This window comes from Lithohypha guttulata (assembly GCF_036872675.1).
Source record: "Lithohypha guttulata strain CCFEE 5908 chromosome Unknown scaffold_4, whole genome shotgun sequence".
Classification (NCBI taxonomy): domain Eukaryota; kingdom Fungi; phylum Ascomycota; class Eurotiomycetes; order Chaetothyriales; family Trichomeriaceae; genus Lithohypha; species Lithohypha guttulata.
This window is the reverse complement of record NW_027042753.1, coordinates 1,139,578-1,165,069: the sequence shown is the minus strand read 5'-3', so window position 1 is coordinate 1,165,069 and position 25,492 is coordinate 1,139,578. Positions and strand designations below refer to the sequence as shown.

Below are 25,492 nucleotides of genomic sequence, written 5' to 3'. Positions count from 1 at the left end.
GTCGTTGATTCTCTCTTAGGTGTCTTACATTCTTTAACTCTCAAATTCAGCACACCTACAATACTCATAACATGTATTCGTTACTTGTTCTTGGTGCTCTCACCAGCTCAGTGATCGGTCAAGTCGTCACATTTAGCAACACCACATTCACAGCTCCTGTGACGGTCGGCTCTGTGTGGCCTATTTCTTTCGGTGCTGGTAACAGGCAGCCAGTCTCTATTGCCTTTGGAAACAGCAGCTATGCCTTCCAGGTTGTTGGTGAGTTGCTAACAATGGCCCTACGTGTTGAATGAATATGCTAACAGCCTTGGCAGATGGTCTCACTGCTCCAGGAACATACAACTGGAATGTCGCTGTTCCAGTCAACGTAGTCGAAGGAATGTACCAACTTGCCCTTGTGCAAGGAGAATCAGATCCAGTCTACAGCCCACCATTCTCCCTCGTCATCCCACCAGAGGCAGCCGACTCGACAACAGACGCTCCAACCACCACCATTCCATTCCCAACCGGCGCTGGCGCCCCAATGATGACCGTCACAGCCATCTACCTCCCACCACCAATGAACATAACAAACAACTTCTACCAAACCTTCATCTACTACGACGAAGACTGTGGCTGCCACCAAACCAGCACCTGCCCACCATCAGAGGTTCCGACCGCCACCTCCATGACCACCGTCACATACTCCGCCGTAGAGTGTGGTTGCACCACCACGATTGAAGCACCTGCCGCTGAGACCGTTATCCCTATGGCGGCAACAATGGCTCCTGCCACTAACGTGCCAGTTGCACCAACTACTGCTCCTGCTCCGCCTCCAGCTGCAGTTGCGCCTGCTGCGACCACTACTGCTGCTGCCCCTGTACCGACTACTTCAGCATCAACTCTTCCAGCATTCACTGGTTCCGCTTACAAGCTCGCTGGTACGAGCTGGGCGTTTCTTGCGCTGGCTGCTGCTTTGGTGTTGGCGTAATTGGATTGATACGCCGGATTTGTGGTTTGATGTATGGTAGTAGGACGTTTACTCGTGGAGTTGCGATTTGTGTTGGAAAGTTCGTTCTTGTCTGATTTCTTTTGTGTTTTTGTTGTTGTGCATCAGGCTTTTGGGTTCGTTACTGAGTGATTGTTTGCACGAGGCTAGATTTTGCGTGCTATAGTTAGTATGCAGGGATATGGGCATTGGAGGCATATTGGCGGCTAGGCTGGCCCTGCCTTTTTCTTATGTTGCACAGTTGCATTGGTGCTTTCTTCGTCTGTAGCCAGAAGAGATTACGGAAATAGTATTGGATAAAATTATTCATAAACCAATACTCAGTTTTCCTGTCCTGCTCGAATACTTGGAAAGCTCTTTTTTATAGCGATAGTATCGAGAGCTGCCTGCTTTCTCGGACTGAGTGTATAGTTGACCGGCATCTTTTGGCCGTTATCGACGTCATCGTCTTCACCAAGTTCACCATCGAACAGGGCTTTTAGACACCCCCACATCTTTCACATCCGACCCTATATACAAAAGACACCAACTAAACCTCAAACTACGTGACTAAACAACCACATTGTCCACTCACCAACAGACATTTCCTCCCAACCATGGCAAGCACCTACCTCTCCAACCTCATCCTCAGCAGCCTCTTCATAACTTCCATCCCCCCACTCTACCAAAGCATCACCGCCGCCCAACTCCTCCTAAACTACGAAGACATGACCAAAAAAGCCGCCAAATGGTCCAACGAAGCCGGTCGCCAACTCCACAAGACGCGCACGACTCAGACTGCCGCTGTCGTGTCTACGCTAACGTCTACGCTTAGCGCGGCTTACTTGCTTTACTCGGCGCTGAGCGGTACTGACGACAGGACGAAGAGTTCAGCGGTCTGTGGTGTGAATGCGGTGGTGTGTACGTTGGTGTATCGGTATATAAAGGAGTTTTGGGGCAATGCGGCGAGGGTGCCGTTGCCGGGGAGTAGGGAGTATAATGATGCGGTGAGGGGGACGGAGAGCGTGATGGTTTATTTGAGGGGGTTGGGGCTTGGGTGGGGGGCTTTTGTGCTTGTGAAGGTTGGGTTGAGGATTTAGGTTGGGTTTGGGTATGGGTCGTGTGTTGTGTTCTGGTCAGGGGGATTGCAGGTATGGTTGGGAGAGCAGTAAGGCTGGCTGCTGGAAGACGGGTCGACCCTGAGCGAAAGGTACAGCACTATGGTTACGGTTTTACTTTGTTCGTCGAACTACGGTCTATCAAAGTCACAGATCTCCTTTTGCTGGTTCGCCTGCCCAACACCGCCTGATCAACTCCCGAATTTTCTCCTTCTCCAACTTCCTTGGGTTTGGATATTGTGCACTCATAGCAATATCGGTTGCCTTGTCGATATCTTCCTCCTTCATACCGAAGTCCGACAACGCTCGCTTCACTTTCAATTTCTCAAGCAGAACATTTAGGCCATGTATGGCGTCCCCATTACTTTCTGGCAAGGCTGAAGCGAGATCAGCCATTTGCGACGGAATAGCGGGCGCATTGTAGCTCAGGGCATGCGGAAGGACGATGGTATGCGTCTCGGCATGTGGCAGGTTGAAGCTTCCGCCTAGTGTATGGCATAGTTTGTGGTGGAGAGCCATGGCGGATGAGCCAAGAGTGATACCACAAAGCCAGGCACCGTATTGTGCTTGTGATCGTGCGCCTTTATTGTGCGGGTCGTTGACGATGGTTGGTAGAGACTTGGCAAGAGAGCTGGTGCCTTCGAGGGCGAACATTCGGATGATGGGGTTGGTGTTGGAGGCGTAGAGAGACTCGACGGCGTGAGCGATGGCGTTGACACCGGAGGTTGCTGAGAGAGCTGCTGGTAGTGTCATGGTGAGATCGACGTCGTAGATGACTGTGCCTGGTAGAATCTTGGGGTCACTTCGAGTGGTCTTTCGTCCATCTTGTGTCTCGCCAAGGATTGGGGTCATCTCGCTGCCAGCATAGGTGGTGGGGATGGAGATGTGTGGCAGTCCAGTCCGGACACTGATGGCTTTTCCTAGACCTGTAGTGCTGCCACCACCGATACTCACAACACAATCCGCGGCGTTTTCCTTCAGGTATGCCATGGCTTCTTCGGTGATGTGCGAGGGTGTATGCATTGTTGCATTGCTATACTTTCCTGCCGGCTTGATATTGCCGTTTTCGAGGACCTTGGCCAAGTCGTCCAGATGTGACGTCTGTTGAGGTGTCGACAACAGGAGCGGTGACTTGAGACCGAGTCTCTGTACTTCAGCAGGCAGTTTGTTGATACTGCCTGAGCCGAAGACGACCCGGCCAGGATTGGCGTTGTACTCGAAAGGGTTCATGATTGTCTGTGCTGTGATAGTTGCAAGGTGAGCAAAGATGTCGAGCACAACTCTTGAATTAAAGACAATGTATACTGAAATCAAAAATTCGATTGCGAATAAAATGTTCTGTCAGGACTCACGACCGTGGTTGTTGATGTCTGCTTCTGCCGTCATCGGGGGCAGATCCGGCAGTTGGAGAAGAGCACGTTCTACGGACAACGTACTGCGGAAGGCCACAACAGCTCTTTCGCGAATTCTCAACTCGCTCACATCACGATAAGTTCGACGTCGCTGAATCGAGAGGACCAGATCGAATATCTTGCTCAGGACGAGGAGGGGCAATCACACGCTGCTCAAAACGATTGTTGCGTTGTGAACGGAAGCACTTGATGATTAGCAGATTGCCAGCAAGAACGTCAATCCGGAAAGGATAGAAGCGCGAGCTGTAACGAATTCTCGTGCGTCGGTATCAGTGCCTTCAAGCCAGAATTCGGCAGGCCTCACTGTAGCTAGTCATCTATCGGGATCGGGACCATCGACGCAGTCTACGGGGACAATAGAAGCATCGCTGTACGTTTATGCGGTCGCACGTGAGAAAATGCAACAAACCACTGAGTTCCTCATATCTGAGCCATTTTGTTTGCTGCACAATGGGATTGTGCAAGGAACAGCGAGCAGACGGCCAGGTGTCGGGAGAATTGTGCCGGTCAGTCAAGGAAGAACCCCTGCCGAGTCAGCGATACAAAAGCCTCTTCTTGGCAGGGAATCGTTGAGGGCGTATGAAATTGACAATCATTGGTTAGGTCCAAAACAAGCACTCCGGCCTTGAGCCTCATTGACCTAATCCCCCTAGCGCCAAATTAAGCTTCATGACACGCGACTGCCTTCCTTTCTCCTGACTGGTTTCGCCTGCATGTTCGAGCAGCAGGTTTCATGCAAAGTCGGAGCAATGAGCTGACGCGTCCTGCCTGATACCAAAAAACTAAGTGTGCATACTGTAAACTTGACAGAAATGTGATGCTCGTGACACTTCACTTGCCAACACTCAATTCGCGAGGTCTTGAGCTCGCTCAGGTGATACCTTCTTTCGAATTCTTGGTTATCAGTCGTGAATCAGAAGTCCGTTTGCTCGGAGTTAGCGTAATCGGCTCTGAGGCAGGCTGTTCCACCAAGGTTCCGCCCGATAGCTTGAGCCAAGTTGCCAAGGACGTATTGGAGTGATTAGCAGGGGACAGCGTAGTGCATGAGTTGTGCGACTTCACCTGCTTCTACACTCGTTCCTGCACTCCGGTGGTTGCTCAAAGGCTGATTATCTTACGTTCTGTCACCATTCTTTCTTGTTTGTACTCTATCAGAAGCAAACGTGTCGCCTAAAACCTGCGAACACTCAGAGTAACATCTTTTGTCGTTTCTATGATACCAACAATTCTAAAGTCTCATGGTCCGTCGAGACGAATCAATGAGTCGACGAAGAACCATGTCGCAGCGAGAACAAGCACGGCCTTTACTGAACACTGATACCGAGAGTCAACATTCAGAATGTCTTCTGGACGAATATGCCGACATACCATCCGCAGCTCGAAGACGTCGCATCCTCATGAAAGCTCTAGCACTGGCACGACCAACTCATGTCCTAACGATGCTGAAGCGGTTCTGTTATTGCTTTGTCCCGCAGCTCTTGAGGACACATGTCTTCGATGATCCAGCAGCTAAGCCCAAGGAATTTTCCACGAGTTACCTAAACGGACTCCGTGGTATGACTGCACTCAAAGTCTTCACTTTTCATTACTTCATGGTCTTCACAGACGCCACACACGTTCCCTATGGAGCATCAGAACGATACACATATTGGACTGAGCTTCCTTATATCAGATATCTGTGGACCGGTTTCACTTCTCACATCTTCTTCGGATTGGCTGGTTATTTGACCTGCCAACGTCTCTTTATCTTGCTGGACAAGAATGATCAAGCGTCGCAAGCGGGCGTCCTCCTGAGCGTTTCTGGGTCTCTTTTTCGACGAGCGTTTCGACTATACCTACCTGTTTTCCTAATCACTTTGTTGATGGCGACTTACATCCATCTTGGATACTACGAAACTAATAGGCCTCTCCTACTCAACTGGGGCAGACTTTTCCCGGGTGACTGGAACGAGACAAAACCAGACATGTATGAGACATGGTACGAACAATTGAAGTTCTGGGGATCTGAAATGTACAAGCTCTGCAACTTCGTCAGTGCTGATACAGTCTATCCACTGCACGACCAGCATCTATGGTCAATTCTTGCAGAAATGCGCGCGTCGCTACACCTGCACGGCATTATCGTAGCGTTGGCCCGATGCAAGCGAAACGTTCGACTAACAGCACTCTGCATGCTGGTACTTGTCTATATGTGGTGGAACCATTGGGAAATTTGGGTGTATATCCTTGGGGCTATTGTGGCACAGATTGATCAGATCATGAATGAGCAAGAGGTCGCCAAATCAATTCTAGAGGAAACCAAGCTGGCACTTAATCGTGAGATTGCCGATCAGAACATTGAGAAGGAAGAAAAACACGATGGAATGCCTCAGCATGCGCCGAACCTTTTTCAGATGTTTCAGTCGTTCTACACAATCGATCTGTCACCTTACTTCCATGTACCGACGGCATTGCAAGCAGTAAGAATCACTGGCTTTCTCATCGCCTTCTACTTGCTTTCCTATCCAATACACGGAGCGAGAGGTGATCGAGCTCCGGGGTACGAGACTCTCAATCTCTTCATACCCGAGTGGTTGGAACGCAAGGACAAATTCTATGCAAATTGGGGCACGTTTTTGCTGCTTCTTCTGCTCGTCCGTTCAGATCCCAAGATGTCTAGATGGCGGAAAATAACAAATCATTGGTTTCTTCAGTACTTGGGCAAGATTAGTTTCGGTTTCTATCTCGTGCAGCAGATCATTCAACATTCGTTCGGTTACATGATACCACATCACATCTGGTGGGCATGCGGCACAGAGGGCGTCGACACAACAGAGGCGCCATGGCTGTCCGCGATCCTCGTAGGTTGGACCTTCACGTTGATTGCAACAATGTGGATGGCAGATTGCTGGAACCGAGAAGTTGAGGGAAGATGTACCCGATTTGTGAAATGGTTGGAGACAAAGTGTTTCAGATAGAATCCTAGAAGACATTGAATTGATCCATTGTCTTGCCTCGCCTTGTTCTGCTCGACGTCGCAAGTCCTGTAATATCGTGAGCTATTGAACCTTAGTCGGTTTACGTCACGTGGGTAAATTTAATGCTATTGGCCAAGGACACCACGATGAGTATGCTCGACAGCAATAAGCTGCAGAAGCAAGAAGAGAAGCGATATGGACATCTGCCTGCAACATCACAAAACGTAAGCAGTTCTTTTGATGAAGGGATAAAGGACGATTGGACCTCAAGGCACTGAAGGTGAAGTAGAGCTCTAAACCAATCACGAATCGCTTGGCGGGAGTGGAACACCCATCCAGGTGCTGAGGACGACACGGGTAGCCATCGCAGTTTACAGCAACCAACCTCGACGCCATTTGACATCTCGCAATACTGTCGTAAACGTCTGTCGCCATTCCTGAGTTCACACAAACCATCCTGACACGATAAAACACGTCAACTACATCTCGAGAACAGAAATATCGCGTCCAAGGAGTATTCTGGAGGTTCCTGGCCCCTTCGCTGCTTCACTTGCAACTGCGCCTGCGACGTTCTGGTGCCTGCGATAAAACGCCGTGTCATATGCTGAAGTGAACCCAGCACAATTCCGCGACAGCCATGCTTGTGCCCTCAAAGAGGTTCAAGGACTGATCGAGCCCAGATGGGCAAGTTTGGCATCGCGGATTTCTTTCCAACCGCTCCAGCAGTCCGTCAGCAACGTAAATCGGAAAAGGTTCACGACGATGCGCAATCACACGCGAACGGCTCCTCTCACTCACCCAGCAAACAAAGCACTGCTGCACGATCTGACCGGACGGAAGAAAGAAGGCTAAATGACACACTCAAGACTGACACTAAACCTAAGATGCAGCAGTATGAGATAGAACACTATGCTGGCGATATCCTCAACGGCGTAGGTTCCGCGAGCTCGACCAGCACTTATTCTTCCGTCTTTAGCGACAAAATTATTGCCTCGAACACGAACGCAGCCACGGTGAGCACGCTCACCCCTCTGACAAACACTGAGTCTTCACCTCGGGGAAAACTAGCAAGCCCTTCTTTCGATCACAACTACGGTGCAGTGACAGCGAACGGTGTATATGCGGCGCAGGGCAACATGACTCCGCAACTAACCCCTCCTGCATCGAAGACATGGGCGAGATCCCAAGATCTGACAATCAAAGGGTCTACGTGCACCTACGATCCTGAACTCGATAAAGTCATCCCTCTCAAAGAACGACGGAAAATGAAAGCATCGTTTAAAGAGTTTGGAGACAAACCTGAGCATAACATGATCCCAAACGACCCTCGTGGTCCTAGGCACAGTTACCTCAAAGGCATCACTGGAAAAGGCAAATCTAAAGTGCGCCCTGCCCCATACAATGTCAAATCATGGCATGGAGAAGCCACTACTCCAGCCATTCCTACCCAACCAAGCGCCGTGGTTGTGACAGGTTTCGATCCCATGACACCCTTGGCTCAAATCACCGCCCTTTTCTCGAGTTTCGGACACATTGCAGACATTGACAACAAGATAGATCCTATCACTGGAAGATTTTTGGGCATTTGTAGCATAACCTACCAGGATTGTGTGTCCTTCCAAGGTGGTGGTCCTTTGTCCGCTCAACTCGCTGCAAAACAGGCTTTTCTGGAAGGCAAGAGGGGCCAGAGGATAGGCACAAGAACGGTAGTCATTCAATTGGATCGAGATAGTGCTGTCTCACAAAAGTTGATCGAAGCTGCGATAGCGAAGCACAGGAGAGAGAGCGGGTTTTCAGGTACACCCACGCCCAAGCCGATACCGCCGAAGCCCGTCACACATCCTTTACCTGCCGTTCCTCCTAGCTCATCCTCCGGTTTCGCGAAAGTTGATGGCCCTCCTCCAACTGCGCCGAAGGGTCCGGCTGCGAAAGCCAACAGGACCAGCTCCGTCCCTGTTGCAATTACCCAAACGTCTCATACTCTACATACCAAGCCAAAGAACAAAGATGACGAGAGAGCGAAAGGACCTGCTTTGGTTGAGGAAGAGGCTGTTGCTGAAAGTCTTAAACAACAACCTTATGTATTCATATCAAACGAGCACGTACCAGTGCTGCCCACGACCATTCCACATCTAAAGAAAAGATTGCGCATGTATGATTGGAAGGATATCAGATGCGACAAGACTGGATACTTTATCACCTTCGAGCCCTCAAGAGCTGGTCAGACGGAAGCGAAGAAAACATACCACGGCTCTCACATGCATCCACTCTTCACCTATGTGATGAACATGCAGTTGAACCTCAATGGAAATGTTAAGCCTGCCGAGCCTGGCGAGGTACCTGTTCCCGTGGCGCCACTAGACTTCGTGTCGCAGAAGCAGTACATTCGGCAGAAAAGGGAGCGTGACTTTGATCTTGAGGAAGAGAAGCGCCAGCGTGCTAAAGATTTGGACCCTTGTCGCGCTGTAATGGAAATCGCCATTCAGGAGATTAGAGACAAACTTATTGGAGATGTTAAGTCGAGGTTGGCAGCGCCTGTCCTGTATGACTACTTGGACCCGGACAAACATGTGGACAAGCGACGCAAACTGGGTATCGAAGACCCTCCTGAAGTACGGCGACAAAACATGTCTGATGGCATCGCTCTACGAAAGCCTGGCAAAAGCCTGAATATCCTCTCACTGCCAAAGATTGGCAAGAGATCTGGTCTCGAGAAACTGACCGGCTTCCGAGATGAGAGGAGAAAAGCTCCTCCTCCAAGACCAGCAATTCGTCCATTGTTTCATCAACTTTCTCAGTGGGACGAAGAGGATGAGTCCGACGAGGAGAATCGGACATCAATCACGCGCGATACGGAAGATCTAGAAAGTCGACCAGTGAGTCGCATGTCTATGACCTCTGTATCTTCTGAAGACGAGGAACTCATCAAGAAGGTACAGCGGCGGCGCCTCAACCATGCACGTGAAGACTCTGAGATGGGCGAATCTATTATGAAGGAGGAGCCCACTCCTGTCAGACAAAGCGCCGAAGATCTTTTCATTCAGGGCCTCGAAAAAGAGCTTGTAGGGCTATCGAATGACAAAGCCGGCATCCGAAAACGGAAACGAATAATGGATAAGATCGAAGCTCGTAAACGGCAGAAAGCGGATGAAGAGTTGTTCGGAGTTTCCAAGACAGAGTTCGAGAGGGAAATCTCAGTCGAACCTATCGTCAAAGAGCCTGACACACCTGTTGAAGCAACACCTGATCCTGAAGTTGCAGCCCCTAAACCAGCTAAGAAGGCAAAACCTAAAAAGAAGACGAAGAAAGAGATAGCTGCAGAGAAGGAAGCCTTACGGCAAGCGCAAGCCGAGGCTGAAGCGGCTGCTGCTGTACAGGATGTCATGGAGTTAGTAGACGAGGAAGAGGCTATGCTCGAGGCTGCTGAACGAAGACCCGAAGTCGAGTGGGGAGTGTCTGCGGATCATCCCCAACCAACGGTCGAAGATGACGAAGACATATTGCCAGACATACGTGGTTGGCAAGCCTCGCTGGTCGACGCAGAAGATCTAAGTCTCCTCGAGGATGTCCTTCATCAAAAAGCGCCACTCGATATTGGTAATTCAATAGCGTTTGCGTGGAAGCAAGAGCAGCTGCGGAATTTGGGCCAAAATGTACAGCCTGGTGTCGTGCGTAGAGAGCCGCTCATCGAAGGCTACTATGTTCCCAATCCGTCTGGATCAGCACGAACTGAGCCAATCAAGAAGATCCTCGAGTCAGAGAAGTCGAAATACCTGCCGCACAGAATTAAAGTGCAAAGAGCCCGAGAGAAGCGAGAAGCAGAAGCGCAAAATGCTGGACCAACAATGCAAGTCAAGACCGCTCCTGAATTACCCAAGGCAAGTTCGAGAGGCAAGCGTGCGGACGATCGAAGAACAGTCAAGGACATTGATCGTCAACGTGAGATGCTTAGAGATCATGGCGACGATGCGGATGTCATTGGCTTCAACCAATTGCAGAAGCGAAAGAAGCCTGTCAAGTTTGCACGATCTGCCATTCACAACTGGGGTCTGTACTCTCTTGAAAGGATACAAACCTCGGAGATGATCATCGAATATGTTGGTGAGCGTATACGGCAGGAAATCGCAGATCTGAGAGAAATTCGCTACACAGAGTCTGGAATTGGTTCTTCATATCTCTTCAGAATTGACGAAGGAACGGTAGTGGATGCCACAAAGAAAGGTGGTATTGCACGTTTCATTAATCATTCTTGCTCGCCGAATTGCACTGCCAAAATCATTCGGGTCGGAGGAACAAAACGTATCGTCATTTACGCGCTGCGAGACATTGAAAAAGGTAAGCGATCCATAACCATGCTGTTTGCATATCCAATTAACGAAAACTTAGACGAGGAATTAACATATGACTACAAATTCGAGCGAGAAATCGGCTCGGACGATCGAATACCTTGTCTCTGCGGAAGCGTCAACTGTAAAGGCTTCCTCAATTAACGTTCTTTGCAGCACTCATTCCGCCTGCATCTCTTCTTATTTCAACACTTTGCAGGCGGGAATTTCGAACAATAATATGACGATGCGATGGACTTCTCTTACGACCATATTGGGCTTGCGACATCAACACGTTTGCTAACAGGTGGTGACTTGACGTGTGCTCCCTCTTTTTTCTTTCTGGCATGTACAGCAAAAGCGCACGACGCACTTTTTAGTGGGCACAAATCGCAATGCGGTGGGATCTCACTGTTCTAGATACAATGCCTTCAAGTTGAACCTTTGCCACGATTGGTAATGAGCAAGAAACAGAAGCATGATAAGGGCTGAGGAGAAAGGAGACGAAGAAACCGACTGTAATTGTACGATGCACTCGCACTAGCTTGTATGAGACAGAGCAGAAAGCAGGATGCAGAGTTGATCTGATCTTTACTGTCAATCAACGTATTAGGACCTCTTTAGGTAGCCGGTGACAAGGTGGTAGAAGAAGAAGAACGAAACGTACGTTGTGTATCATTCTCACTCACTTTGCTTGCTAGTACTAAGCTCTATCCCTGATTGCTTGTCCTCGCTGGATTTCGCTATGTTTTCGTCTTTTATTGATGAGCTCCGCATAAGCCTGTCACGAGCATCGTTTGGGACTGAAACTGCTTTCAAAGGTGAAGAATGCACGGTGGACATGAGGACATGAAGGAAAAAAGGTATATCTACATACGATCCTGCAGGCTAAGATGTGTAGGTACGGTATCACTATACTGGCCTTCCGTTCCTAGCGGTAATTCATCCCTCCCAGACCATCTTCTATACGTTCTCTTTTTTTTACTCCACCCGCAAACACTGAAGCCTTGCCTCAGTTTCAATAACATCCAACGCCTGTTGAACCTCCAAAACTTTTCTTACATCATTCAGCCAATCCCTGCTGAGAACACCAGCCCATCCCTTGAGTTCATTCATTTCTCTTGCCGCATTGTCGAGGTCGCCTTCTTCTAAAAGTGTCTCGGTTCGAGTCAAGATACTTTCTACGTCGTTGCCTTCTGGGATACCTTGCTTTTTGAACATTACTTTGGAGAGGAGGACGGAAGCTGCGTGGGAGGCGACGCCGGCGTTTTCGGGGAGGAGTGAGGCTTTGCGGACTTCGCTTGAGACGCGCCTGAAGCGGTCGATGAGTTGTGCGGAGCTGGGGATGCCTTTTTGGTATGCTGATGGGTTGATGGATGCGACGGCTGCGTCGACGATGGGATCGTTGTTTGCGACGAGTTTTAGGGCGGCCATCTCGCGGACGAATGGGGTTGGTCTGTGCGTGTGGTTCGCGTTCTCAATTGCGGACCGCACGGCGTCAACGGCAACCTGTAACTTTTGAGTAGAAAGGTTTGCGTCTATGACACCGTTCCAATTCGAGGTCAGTTGTTGGAGCTTGTCGACATTAGTGGTCAGGTCGGTCAGCTTTGATAGCCTTCCTTCTCTTTCAGATTCGACTAGGGTTTTCACGTCTTCTATAAACTGTTCTTTCATCTTGATGGCCTGCTCGGACAGTTCGTTCTTACGACGTTGTTCGAGCACTTGTTGTGTTCGCTCAATCTCCGACTTCAATCTGTTCTCATACTGTTGAGCAATTTTCGCCCTTTCAGCCTCAAACTCTTCTCGATACCGAGCATCATCTTCCTTTTGTGCGGTTTCTATTCTCTCAAGAAGGCGCTTGGCGCCCTCGTCGAATTCCCTATGTGCTTCTTTTATTCTCTCTTCGGCCGCGGCACGTTCAGCATCTCTTAACGAGGATACGTGGCTGGCGGCTTCAATAATAGCTTGCCTTGCTTTCTCCATAGGCGCATGGTATCGATTGGCAGTCTCTGGACCGTCTGCGTTCACTACTGTAATAAGGTCATTGATAACCTTGACCATCTCTTGCACGACAGGCTCGTCGCCGTTAGGAACAGTTACTGGCGAAATGGCAGCTACTGGAGACAGGGCCGGTGGTCGTGGGTCTGCTTTAGGACTTGGAGTGGCAGGTGCAGGTGGTGCAGACGTTGCAGGTACGGGAACAGCTTTCGACTCTGGCTTTGGTTCAGATTTTGGCTCGGGTCTAGGTTGAGGTTTAGGCTGTGACTTGGGCTCCTCTTGCTTAGGCACAGTTGGGCCCTTCTTCACAGACTCGACAGCGGCTGATTTTTCCTTGGTAGTTGTATCTCCTTGATTTGTCTTGGCTTCTTCCTTTGCGCCAGATTTTGGCTCAACAGCGCTCATATGAGCACCTCGCGAAGAAGTCGTAGAAGCTTTGCCCTCATCAACAGCCTTCCATGAAAGTCCCGAATGTAAAGGAATAGTGACCTTCTTGTCCTCAACAGGGGCAGGAGCGCTCGGAGACCTGTGTAAATTGGCTTTGGCGTTTGGAAATCGACGTTGAAAAGCGCGTTCTTCGAAGTATGCCACCACATCTTCACCAAAGGGTACATATTCTGTGAAGAAGTCGTGGAAATTGTCACTCCTTAAGGCATATACTACCATACCAGAATAGCCAAGCGCAAGGAGAACAGTCGTCCAGAGCAAAAATCGCAATCTTCGGAATCGTCTTGGCTTAGCAGGCGGAGGAGAAGGTGGTGGAGGTGGTGGTGGAGGAGGAGCCGCTGACGAAGGAGGTGTTGTTGCTGTGGTAGGCCCAGAAGGTGGAGGTGGAGGAGGTTCCTTTGGCACCACGGTAGGAGGAATGGAAGTCGTCGAAGAAGGGGTAGCGGGCGTTGGTGCTGGCACTGGTGGTATTATGGTAGTAGCTGGTCCAGTAGGCTTGACCACACCTTGCAGTGGAGTTTCTGGCTTAAATTTCGGATCTGAGCTGAGCATCGAGTCCGCACGCTCAGCATATCCACGAATCTGCAGCGCAATTAATTTCTGACCTGGCGTCCAGGAAGATTCACGTACCTGTGTCGCTAACGGCCTAGCGACGAGCTGCCGCCGAGCGACCAGGCTCAACGGTCTTGTCAGTCGCAGCATAATTGGCTGAACGACCGAGAAGAGCGCGTCGTGTGAGAGGGCAAGCGAAACGAAAGGTCGCGTGTTTAGAAAGGTTCGCGGATGTTGAGGTTCTTTTCCGATCGCAGCTTCAAAAGCTTCATCAAATCGGAGCTTGCGATACGCAATAGGGTCGATTATACATTCACTTCACGCTGCACAGATAGTCACTCCACTAACCGTATTCTAAGATACTTGTTTTTTTCGCAAACTTGGGAGGAAAGTTGCATGAAGATGGACAGAAGTTATGCACAACGAGAACAGTCCGCTTATTGTTGATCCTTGCTACACCGGATAATTATCTTTTCTGCTTTTGCTCGAGCTTCCTTCTCTTACGCCGCAGCTTCTCGGCTTCTGCATCCTTAATATTGTTCGAATGTTGCATCTTCTCATACAACTTTCTCTTCTTATTGCTCATCATCATCTTCTGTCTTTCAATTTCCTCATCCTGCTGCTTCTGCTGTGTGAGCCGCTCCTGTTTGCGTTTATCTTTCGAAGTCGGCTGCTTGCGAGACGCGATCGAGGTACCGGCAGCTTCAGCAGCAAGTTCGGCTTGGTGGTCATCTTCCTCGTCTTCTTCTTCTGCCTGTTCTTCGTCCTCAAACCCGCCAAAGGCCTCGTCAATTTCTGCACCTCCCTCGTCAGAAGAGGCACCTGCCATGTCAACAGTCATGCCATCCGCTGCTCCATCGAGTTCGTCAACCTCGTCTTGTTCCTCGTCCTCTGACACATCAGGCTCGGCACCGTCCAGAAGCTCTTGGGCCTCATCTTCGCTAAGCTCTTCATCTTCCTCGCCTTCCAGCTGCTGTTCCTCCAATGGCGTACGTGGATCATATTGTCCTTTGACTGGCTTCATCCAAGGACTCAGATGTGGTGGTAACGTTTCACCAGGCGCATAAACATCGGTCCTTAGTAACTTCGCCTCGTTGACGCAGTCCCATACCCATTGTGGCTGAACGTATGTTCTGCCAGCCACCACATAGCCAGGTTTAGCCGCGGCATCGCCATTTGTCATGTTCATTGGCTTATCCACAATCTGGTGAGTAATTCGTGGATCCTTCTCATCAAAAGTAAACGCTCCCTCACCCTGCACCTGATCCCAGCCTATACGTTTGCAGCCAAAAGCCCTCAACAGGAACTCGAGCGGTGGTCGAGGTGCTTCGCGAGATATGTAGAAGGTGAAGTCGGAGAAGAGATGAGCAGCTTCGTCGCTACTTGTCTGGGGCTGTGGCAGCTCGTCAGCATTTGGGGCCGCAACCTCGAACTTGTCAACGCCTCCGTTCTCTTCAACGTCCTCTTTAAGTTCTTCCTGTAACTGTTGAGCCGCTTCCCCTTCTCCTTCCCGAGCTATCTTGTCAATGGTTGCCTGCACTTCGGCTGGGTTTTGTGTAGGATCTTGCCCACTACTGAGCTGTTTCTGCGAACTACCATTCTGAATTGCATTGTCGGCCACATTGCGTCCTTCGAGCGTGAAAGCTGCTAGCTCAGCACCTCTGTCGTCACTTTGTTGGTCGAACCTCGGAGGATATACTAAGCCGATCTCAGTGAATAACTTGTAGTTTATGAAACCAAGTAAAGTGCAGTAGAACTCGACGAAAGTGCCCATAATTCTGTAATCCACATCTTGAGTAACCCTTTGCACAAACTTATATGGCACCAACCACATGACGTCCTGTCCATGAATTGTGGCCTGGTAGTATATGCCTTTGATCGACAAGAACGACTTCTTGAGAGAATTTGTAGTTATGAGGTAGTGTTGGAACTCGTGGCACAACCGCTGACATCTGGCAATTACTCTTGGTGGCACAGTCTCAGTCGAAGGCAAGTTTGCAAACAGGAAAAGTAAAGACAGCGCATCGTCTAGATCGCGTAATGCGTCCACGAAGGTTGGATATCGCTCTCGCACAATGTGGTCGAGTTTGATCTTTGGTGTCCCATTCTTTTCTAAGCGCAACGCATCTTGTAGTTCATTGCGCCCGAGCGACTTTGCGATCTTTTTCTGTAACGCCTTCTGGTCTCGAAACTTGGCTAGAAGAGGCTCGTGAAGGAGATACTGGATGTCTTTGGTGTAGTAGAACGTCGTCGAGTGAGTGGCTGACTTGTTCGCTTTCTTGATGTTCCGTGGCTCTCTGGGGTAAATGCCCTTGAAAATGCATAGTCGCCGGAAATCTGGCAGCGATATTTGCAGCTTTCGTACAGCCTGCGTTCGAGTGATATAGTTCTTGGCTTGGCCAGACTTGCCTCTCTTCTTTTGTTTAGCCATGTTGCAGTGTGTACTTGTGAGCTGTACTTCGGAATTGTAGAGGCTGTCGAGGCTATCACTGTCCAAAAATTTATTTGCGGAGGACGAAATCGAGGTCCAACTAAGCGAAGATGTGCCGAAAGCGAGGAGAACTACGGGAGGCCAAATGCACCCAATCTGTTCGAGGTGTTCTCGACTAAGAGATGCAATGTGGCCTTCTTCGACCTTGAAAGTAATAGCTGGGACGAGGCAGACATGATATATCCTGGATCGATTGTCACACAGGTGTTTCTATACCAAAGATGAGGCCGAGTGAGAAACCATTACCTATACCATGGCACCACAACCGAAAACCATTGCAGCATACGTTGCAGCCGTGGTTCTAAGACTCTCGATATTTTATTTCTTTCCGAACATAATATCCGTCTTGATTGACAGAGTCGAGATTTCAACACCCATATCTAGCTACAAGCGATTACTGGAAGGCCTGTTTTTGTTTGAAAGAGGAGTCTCGCCCTACGATGGCGGTGTCTTTCATCAGGCTCCCCTTCTGCTGGTCATCTTCGAGATCCTGCCACCAGCAGCCATATTTACACTTCTCGATGTGCTCAACGCACACAATTTGACCGTAATTGCCAACAAGCTCAGGTTACCGACACCTCGCTTTCAAAAGCTCGATGAGACGCAGATCGCCACTGCGTACCTGTTCAATCCTTTCACTATACTGTCATGTCTGGGCTCGTCTACGACATTGGTCACTAATGCTGCAGTCATTCAGGCAGTGGCCAGCGCTGCAGCAGGAAATGCATTCGGTGCAATGTTCGCCATTGCACTAGGTACATACCTGTCTCTTTACCCAGCTCTATTATTACCTCCGCTCATCTTATACTGGGCACAGTCGAAGGCAGCCAAGCTAGAAAGGAAAAACACCCTTTCCTTACTGAGCTTGTACGCCGGTATGATTGCGATCCTTCTTCTAGTCTCGACACTACTTGTTGGTGACCTGAAGAACTTCATATCTTCATGTTATGGAGCGCAGATTAGTGTTACCGATCTCACTCCCAACATCGGCTTGTGGTGGTATTTCTTCATTGAGATCTTCGATGCTTTTCGAAGCTTTTTCATCGGTGTCTTTTGGATTCACCTGGTCGGATATGTTGGAGCATTGACCGTTCGATTACCCGAGCAGCCACTCTTTGTTATCATTGCTCTTCTTGGCTTGGTCACAATCTTCAAACCATACCCCAGCACTTCAGATGTCTCCTTGTATCTTGGAGTGTTGCCGTTGTACAAGCACGTCATGCCACGTAAGTTGTCCATTTTACCAAGTGCTTGAAGTTTGACTAACGCTATGTAGTAACACGTTATACCTTCTTGGCTGCCTCGGTCCTGCTATACTCGTCTCTTCTTGGCCCAGCATTTTACCAGATCTGGATATATGCCGGATCTGGCAATGCCAATTTTTTCTATGCTATCACACTGGTATGGAGTTTGGGACTTAGTATGCTGGTTGGAGATAGCTTGTTTGCTGTCCTTAGGGATGAGTGGGAAATGTTACGCCCTGAGATGAGGGGCAAAGAGGTGAGACAGATATGAGTCTCGAAATTCGAGTTTGCACACGTAGAGCCCGTCTACGTTGCATTTCAAACGAAAACGACCGAAAGACGCACGGCTCAGTCGTCATCTTGATCGGATGACTTCGATAGAATCAGATAGCCTGGCTCTTTTACAGTACCATTGCGAAGAAGTCGAGGTCCTGGACTGAATACATCAACGTCGTATCCTAAGCGTTCGTACCATCGAACAGCCTGCTTATTGGACTTGAAGACAGTCAACATGCACTTTTCGACTTTGATCTTACTACCAATTCTTTCGACCAGTTCCATGAGTACCTTGCCCACTCCTTGGCCTCTCAGCTCTTTTGCAAGGTGTATTTCGTACACGTAGATCACCTCGTGACCGTCCTCGTAAGTGATCATGAACGACACGAAACCAAGGATTGCCTTGTCACTTTTGCAATTAGGCTCAAACGCTTTGTCTTCACCAGAGAGGATAAGATATCTCATGTCCGGTAGCAACATCTCCTTTCGTTTGCTGCTTGGAGACCATTTTATTTCCGATGCCTTGTAGTCTGCAGCACTACTTTCCTGGATCAACTCGAAACATGCTGACAGGATGTGCTCTTCGTCGACACGCAACGACGCTGAGAAGTGCAAGTCAAGGTGCAACGCTCTTCCGGTCTTTTCAAGGACATCCTTCCTAGCCTCAGCGATCTGATGCTCTGTAAGATAGAGCTTGACAAAGTCATCGTGATTCAAAGAGTTGACCGTTTCAACGAGCTTACCCTCTGCGATAGCCCTTGTAAGCACTTTGTTCGATCTCTGGGTAAATGTCATTGCCCATGACCACGATTCATAATCTCGTGTGCGGACCTTTGAAGCCTGAAGGTTTCATTCGAGGTACTTCCCATCACTAGCTCAGCCGCTATACTTCGAAGAACTTAAACACGAGACGCGGCAGGAGCGCGTCTTGAACGCGCTCCGCATTTGCCTCTTTTGGTAACTACGACCCAGACCTCAATCTCGCGAGGGTTAGGTCAGTAGTTTCCAAGTTGAATTCATACGCTCGGCTCGGTCTTGCCGTAATACACGTTAAGTATGGCAAGAAAGGGGTCGACACCAGCATCGTCAACACCAGCTACACTGCAGAAAGCTGGCTCATCGTCCGGCCAAAAAAGTATTGCAGCGTTCTTCTCTAAAACTCCTACTTCCGCCAGTGCTGTCAAGCTACCCGAGAGGTCGAGCCCTCGTAAGAAATCGAGCAGGCCAAACTTTAGTGCACCTACATCAAGACCCAAGTTGACCCCAGTCCCGAGCAGCGATGTGGTAGGACCAGAAGACGACGAAGACATAAAGGCTAGTCCTCGCTTTGGTTATGGCCTCATTTCGCCGGCCTCTGCTGACAGAGATCAGACAAAGCCTGTAGAGGTTGTCAATGGAACAGGAACACCTTCGAGAAGAGTACGCATTCCATTCGAGTTGGAAATGGTGGCTGATAAGAATCTAGGTTAAGAGCAAGAAGATCAATTATGTCGAATCCGATAGTGAAGGAACAGACAACGATGAGATCTTTAAGTCGAGGACTGCTCGGAGACAACCACCAGCAAAACGACGTAAGATGTCCGAAAGTGCAGACGAGGACATCTACGACCAGGAGAACGATATCGACGAAGGTAAGCAGCCTTGTCGTTTCGAATCTGGATGCTAATGACGCTAGACCTCGACGACTTTATAGCGGCCGACGACTCGGAGGAGGATGTCAGACCAACCAAGAGAAAGAGACAGAACAAACCCACTATTCGTAAGCCTTCCATAGACGAAGAAGGAGAGAATGAGCCAGGTACTGAAATCGCTGTGGCTCTGGACGACCTACCCGAATCCTCAACAGCTACTCAATGGACATTCGATCCTCAGAACCCGCAGCCGTTGCAGCAAAGATCGACCAATCTACCGTCTAAGAAGCCTGGTACTGCTGGGAAGAAGCTGAAACCCCACATGACTGAGCCTGAAAAGAGGTACACCTGGCTCGAAGAAATTAGAGATATTGACGGTAACCCAAAAGGCCACCCTGATTACGATCCTCGCACAATCTTCATACCACCACTTGCATGGTCGAAGTTTTCACCATTCGAGAAGCAGTACTGGGAGATCAAGCAGAAATTCTGGGACACTATAGTGTTCTTCAAGAAGGGCAAGTTCTATGAGCTATATGAGAACGATGCCACCATTGGTCATCAGCTGTTCGATCTGAAGTTGACAGATCGAGTCAATATGCGTATGGTTGGCGTACCTGAGTCGAGCTTGGACATGTGGGCGACCCAGTTCGTTGCTAAGGGCTTCAAAATCGCTAGAGTAGATCAGCGAGAGACGGCATTAGGTAAGGAAATGCGAGATCGTGAAGAAAAGCCAGGCAAGGGCAAAGGCGCGAAAGAGGAGAAGGTCATCCGCCGTGAGCTTGCTTGCGTTCTTACAGCAGGAACGCTTGTGGAAGGAGCGATGCTGCAAAACGACATGTCAACCTGGTGTGTAGCCATTAAAGAGTCGGTAAGAGACGAAAAGCCGGCCTTTGGTATTGCATTCGTCGATACCGCCACTGGACAATTTCACGTGACAGAATTCGTTGACGACAACGATCTGACACGTTTCGAGACCTTTGTGGCTCAGACGAGACCACAGGAGCTGCTGCTCGAAAAGGGTGCACTCTCTATCAAAACCTTGAGGATACTCAAGAACAATACAGGACCTACCACGATATGGAATTACCTCAAGCCAAGCAGGGAATTCTGGGAGGGCCACATCACGGTGAAAGAGATCGAGGCTAGTAATTATTTTGCACAAGAATGGCCACAAGTCCTTGAAGAGTCCAAGGACAAGGAGCTCTTAATGTCCGCTCTGGGCGCGCTTATACACTACCTCCGAACTCTCAAGATAGAGGAAAGCTTGGTCACCATGGGCAAATTTGAGGCCTACGACCCCATCAAAAAAGCCACAAGCTTGGTGCTTGATGGTCAGACTCTTATCAACCTAGAAGTCTTTGCCAATACGTTCGATGGTGGTGCTGATGGAACACTATTTCAGCTACTTGATAGGTGTGTCACCTCATTCGGCAAGCGACTGCTTAAGCTCTGGGTTTGTCATCCTCTCTTGGATACCCAAAAGATCAATGCCCGTTTAGACGCTGTCGATTCGCTCAATGCCGATCATAAAACCCGTGATAGGTTCACGGCCGAAATGCAAAAGATGCCTGATTTGGAGAGATTGATCTCAAGGGTCCATGCTGGAACTTGCAAAGCTCAGGACTTCGTTCGTGTTCTCGAGGGCTTCGAGCAGATCGAGTATACCTTCTCACTGCTTAAGGAGGGCCAGTCTAAAAGTGTTGATGATCAAGGAGTTATTGGCCAGTTGATCACGTCGATGCCAGAGCTTCACAGCAGGTTGAAGTACTGGCAGAAAGCGTTTGACAGAGAGAAAGGCAGAGAAGCTGGCATTCTTGTACCAGAGCGAGGCATTGAAGAAGACTTTGACGAGTCACAGGATTACATCGAGTCTATTCACAAGGAACTGAATGATCTCTTGCAAATTTGGCGAAAAGAGCTAGGCTCGAGTGCTGTTTGCTACCGAGACAACGGAAAAGAGATCATGCAGATGGAGGTGCCTATCAAAGTCACGAAGAAAGTACCTAAAGACTGGAACCAAATGTCAGCGACACAAGCTGTGAAGCGGTACTATTTTGATGATCTAAAAGCTCTTGTGAGAAAGCTGCAAGAAGCTCAAGAGACACACTCGCAAATTGTTAAAGAGGTCGCTGGTCGTTTCTACGCTCGCTTTGACGAACACTACGAGATCTGGCTTGCAGCAGTCAAGCTTGTTGCTCAACTCGACTGTCTGATCTCACTGGCCAAAGCGAGCTCAAGTCTAGGACAGCCATCCTGCCGGCCGACCTTCGTCGACGACGAGAGATCAGTGCTGGAGTTTGAGGAGTTGCGGCATCCATGTCTTCTCGATAAGGTCGATGATTTCATTCCCAACGACATCAAGCTCGGTGGAGATATCGCCAATATCACGTTGTTGACAGGAGCCAATGCGGCTGGCAAGTCGACGGTCCTCAGAATGACTTGTGTGGCTGCATTGATGGCACAAGTAGGGTGCTATGTACCGTGCAAGTCGGCTAGGCTCACCCCTATCGACCGAATCATGTCACGGCTCGGCGCCCAAGATCACATCTTCGCAGCGCAGTCTACCTTCTTCGTCGAGCTTGCTGAGACCAAGAAGATCTTGACCGAAGCCTCCCCACGATCTCTCGTTATTCTTGACGAGCTTGGCCGAGGTACTTCGAGTCACGACGGAGTTGCAGTCGCACAAGCCGTGCTCCATCATCTAGCCAGTCATATCGGCTGCCTGGGTTATTTTGCAACGCACTATCATTCGCTGAGTGCAGAATTTGACCGCCATCCCGAAGTCGTGTCCAAACGCATGCAGATCATGGTTGACGATGCCGAGAGACGCGTAACATTCATGTACAAGGTTGAGGATGGAGTCGCAGAAGGTAGCTTTGGCATGCACTGCGCAGCCATGTGCGGCATAGCCAAAAGCGTCATTGACCGAGCTGAAGAGGCTGCCCACGAGTGGGAGCACACAAGCAGGATCAGCCAAAAGCTCAAGGTCAAGCAGGAAGAAGACAGCAATAACCAGGAATTACCACTAGGCTTGCTCAGTGATGTCGCGTCCTTGCTGCGTGAGGAAAGCAGTATGGATCATCGCGGAATCGATGCACTTCTGAAAAGTATTGAAGGACTGTAAGATATGGGTCCGGATCGACAATAAGTATGTATGTCTGTACGGTATATGGTCTTGTCTAGCGTTCAAGCAGAAGAATAAGGCGAATTTTTTAATATCATTCTACATCAATTGTCTCTATGCCAAGTGCAGCAAACATGTTTGACAGAGAGAATAGCGTCAAGATTGCTAATGACTCTTCAAAGATCCACGGTGTTCGTACTACTAGAACTAACGTGGAAGTGAAGGTATGCTCGCTTGTGATGATGCTATCTTATGCTGTATTACTGGGCTCTTGACCACTGAGTTATTTAGTGCCAACCAAAGCATTTGGCTATATCCACTATCGCCTTGGAGTATTCCACTGTTCGTTGCAAGCACTTCGTTTAGTGTATCCAAAACACGCTAAAGACCATATCGTGTCCCACAAGCCCAAGTCTGTACACCTCTCGCTGACACAATGTCGACAAATCGTCCTGGTCTTCACTCCTCACCCCAACCGTCTTGAGCTTTCACTGAAGACGCGTCATCATCATCATCGTCCCTCATCCCCTAGGTGAACTGCCCTAAATCCTCCTCAACATACCAGCCATGACCATACGGCATGAGCACAAACTCAATACCAGCCTTCTTGTACGCAGCCTGAACATCTTTGACAGCGTTTGTACCGTCTGCTTCTACGGTCAACTTCTCGAAAGCTGGGAAGTCTTCCTTGGCGGTATGGGCGAGTTTGATGAGTTCATCGTCGAGGTCGCCTTCCAGGTCGCAGAGGTTGTCGATCCATAGGGTTTTGAGGGTTGAAGGGAGGAGGTGGAGGAAGGGTTTGCAGGTGTCTGAGCTGGATGATGAGCCGGAGGAGGAAGAGGAGGATGTTTCTGTTTCTTCATCGTCGTCGAGGTCTGTGCTGTCGGTGTCAGTGTCGCTGGTTGAGCTTGTAGCTGCATCTGGGTGTGTGGCTGGGTCGGGCGGGAATTGGGCGTGCACAATGTTGCTGATGATCTCGTCGACGGATTCGTCTGAATCGGTTTCTTCTTCGTCGTCACTCTCGTATTCTGCTAGGTCGAAGGCGTCCAGTCTGAGGTGTTCTAAGGCGGTGAATCCGCGAAGGCTGGGGAATCCATCGTCGTCTCCTAGAGACTCAGTTGTGATTGATAAACTTTCGAGTGTATTCTTGACCGATTCGAGCCCGTTGATAATATCGGTGGGAGTGATGAAGTCTTCTGGGCTCCCATCTTCGTCGTCTAGGTCTTCTATTAGACGTTAGCTCAAAACATGGTTTTCGTCAAGTCTCTAGCTGCCCCCGTAGGATAGCTGTGAGTTTGACGTTTGAAAGTCACTCACCTAGATCGTGTGTAAAGTAATGAAACTCCTTCAAATTTGGACATCGTTCGATGATAGGACTAATATCACGTCCCCACATCCATGGCGAATTAACCAGCGTTACCTTCTGCAAAAACGGACATAGAGCTGGCATAGACAGGTCCTCGAGTTGCGTTGCATGAAGACCGACGGCCGTAAGCGTTCTAAGCTTACATCTGTGGAATATTGTGTTCAATGTGGCTAGATTACCCCAGTTGTCTTTATACACAAGATTCCTCAAGGCAGGCAGTAGTGGTTCTTTAATGTCTTTGAGTCTTCTACCAAACAATTCAATTTCTGGACAATCTTCCCATGATATGAACAAGCTGTGGACGTGCTTGAGCTTGAGCAGAAGGACTTCGAGTGCCACAACCCAGAAGAGTTCCTTGGCAGGAAATTCAGGGATCAGAGATTCTAGCTCCTGCATGTCGTGGGTTCCTTCGGCTCGAACATGTTCCGAGTAGTAGGAGACGTCCTCTTTCTCGTAGTCGTCGTATGAACAGACACGAAGTGTCACCACATGGACCGACGTTGCTAATGAGGGATTTTCGGTAATGGACTTTGTGAACCGTACAATCTGATGACCTCCTAAGTCGACTTGACGATATAGATGAGCTTGTGAAATTCGATGTAAGGTTTTAGATGTAAGAGAAAGGTTGAGGAGTGCGGCACTTGCCCGTATAACAGTGTCTTCCTCGCTCCAGTCGAGGACTTGACATATTCTTTCGATCAACTCCTCCGGCAGGCTCAACAACGAGGCCCTACTTATAGGGCTGGTCGTCTCGCAATCTGAATCATCAAATGTGGCGTTGTGGCTTCTAGCCAACTGATCCCGACTCTGAAGATCGTCGTCCATCACATCGATGTCTTCTTCGGACCATCTGTGGCTGCTGGGTCGAACCTGGTATCTTTTAGCGACTCGTGCTCGTGTTGATATATGACCTCGTCTTGGCCCAATTATCCGGGCTCGCGTCGCTACGAGCCTCCGCGCTGGTGGTGGACCGAACACCGCGGCGCGTGTCGCTGCGTGACCACTCCTTGACGTGAGAACCATTGTGATAAGGAAGATTACGTAAGGATACACTCTCAATTGGACGAAGGACGAGTGAGATGCGTCTACTATTTCGCGGCGTGAATCAAAGTTCAGTAATAACAGAATAGTAACAAGGAGTGAGTCACTGCTGCTTTTTAGAATAACAACAAGATATTAGAATATTCCGTTGCTAGCATCAAAGCGTGAAGATGATGAGAATTATGGTTCAGTGTCATTCTGATTTGCCTGTCCGACACGGTGAAGGTGTTTAGCGTGTCCGACCACACGAGGAGGTAGTCACGGAACAAAGTTATCCTTCTGTCTCAGGCATTAACAATGCTTCAATTGTTCCCCAGACAGCGAAGCGCTTTTCATCAGGATCCCTTTACTGTACCGCAAGCACACATCCCACAAATAGTCGAAGAAAATTGAACCGAGGGAAACAGATTGGCTCTATGATGGAAACAGTTGTTTGGCCTTGATGGGGTTTGCTTATTGTTCTATGGCTTCCTGAGCAGATCTTTATTGATTGAAGGATCAGTTATCACTTAGCTACTCCTAATTCTGTATCATTCATCG

At 49.2% G+C, this 25,492-nt stretch overlaps 9 protein-coding genes across 9 annotated transcripts; 4 read left to right on the top strand and 5 right to left on the bottom strand.

Moving 5' to 3' along the window:
- Positions 1-71: 71 nt before the first annotated feature.
- On the top strand, positions 72-970 carry LTR64_005568 (uncharacterized protein; the record flags this gene model as incomplete). Its single annotated transcript, XM_064899906.1, has 2 exons — positions 72-258; positions 315-970. The coding sequence occupies 2 exons, from the start codon at positions 72-74 to the stop codon at positions 968-970; spliced, it is 843 nt and encodes a 280-aa protein (XP_064753218.1).
- Positions 971-2,232: 1,262 nt separating this feature from the next.
- LTR64_005567 (uncharacterized protein) lies at positions 2,233-3,315 on the bottom strand (the record flags this gene model as incomplete). Its single annotated transcript, XM_064899905.1, has 1 exon — positions 2,233-3,315. One exon carries the CDS (start codon positions 3,313-3,315, stop codon positions 2,233-2,235), a length of 1,083 nt encoding a protein of 360 aa, XP_064753217.1.
- Positions 3,316-4,774: 1,459 nt separating this feature from the next.
- SET1 (histone methyltransferase set1) lies at positions 4,775-10,944 on the top strand (the record flags this gene model as incomplete). Its single annotated transcript, XM_064899904.1, has 3 exons — positions 4,775-6,337; positions 7,135-10,789; positions 10,841-10,944. The coding sequence occupies 3 exons, from the start codon at positions 4,775-4,777 to the stop codon at positions 10,942-10,944; spliced, it is 5,322 nt and encodes a 1,773-aa protein (XP_064753216.1).
- Positions 10,945-11,760: 816 nt separating this feature from the next.
- MIC60 (MICOS complex subunit mic60) lies at positions 11,761-13,926 on the bottom strand (the record flags this gene model as incomplete). Its single annotated transcript, XM_064899903.1, has 2 exons — positions 11,761-13,806; positions 13,855-13,926. The coding sequence occupies 2 exons, from the start codon at positions 13,924-13,926 to the stop codon at positions 11,761-11,763; spliced, it is 2,118 nt and encodes a 705-aa protein (XP_064753215.1).
- A 316-nt stretch (positions 13,927-14,242) lies between these two features.
- On the bottom strand, positions 14,243-16,207 carry NOP7 (mRNA-binding ribosome synthesis protein nop7; the record flags this gene model as incomplete). Its single annotated transcript, XM_064899902.1, has 1 exon — positions 14,243-16,207. The coding sequence occupies one exon, from the start codon at positions 16,205-16,207 to the stop codon at positions 14,243-14,245; it is 1,965 nt and encodes a 654-aa protein (XP_064753214.1).
- Positions 16,208-16,520: 313 nt separating this feature from the next.
- LTR64_005563 (uncharacterized protein) lies at positions 16,521-17,782 on the top strand (the record flags this gene model as incomplete). Its single annotated transcript, XM_064899901.1, has 2 exons — positions 16,521-17,493; positions 17,544-17,782. The coding sequence occupies 2 exons, from the start codon at positions 16,521-16,523 to the stop codon at positions 17,780-17,782; spliced, it is 1,212 nt and encodes a 403-aa protein (XP_064753213.1).
- A 77-nt stretch (positions 17,783-17,859) lies between these two features.
- On the bottom strand, positions 17,860-18,582 carry NAT4 (N alpha-acetyl-transferase; the record flags this gene model as incomplete). Its single annotated transcript, XM_064899900.1, has 2 exons — positions 17,860-18,467; positions 18,531-18,582. The coding sequence occupies 2 exons, from the start codon at positions 18,580-18,582 to the stop codon at positions 17,860-17,862; spliced, it is 660 nt and encodes a 219-aa protein (XP_064753212.1).
- A 261-nt stretch (positions 18,583-18,843) lies between these two features.
- On the top strand, positions 18,844-22,545 carry MSH6 (DNA mismatch repair protein msh6; the record flags this gene model as incomplete). Its single annotated transcript, XM_064899899.1, has 3 exons — positions 18,844-19,206; positions 19,253-19,418; positions 19,463-22,545. The coding sequence occupies 3 exons, from the start codon at positions 18,844-18,846 to the stop codon at positions 22,543-22,545; spliced, it is 3,612 nt and encodes a 1,203-aa protein (XP_064753211.1).
- A 528-nt stretch (positions 22,546-23,073) lies between these two features.
- LTR64_005560 (uncharacterized protein) lies at positions 23,074-24,934 on the bottom strand (the record flags this gene model as incomplete). The annotated part of the gene is made up of 2 exons (XM_064899898.1): positions 23,074-23,771; positions 23,863-24,934. The coding sequence occupies 2 exons, from the start codon at positions 24,932-24,934 to the stop codon at positions 23,074-23,076; spliced, it is 1,770 nt and encodes a 589-aa protein (XP_064753210.1).
- Between the last annotated feature and the right edge of the window lie 558 nt (positions 24,935-25,492).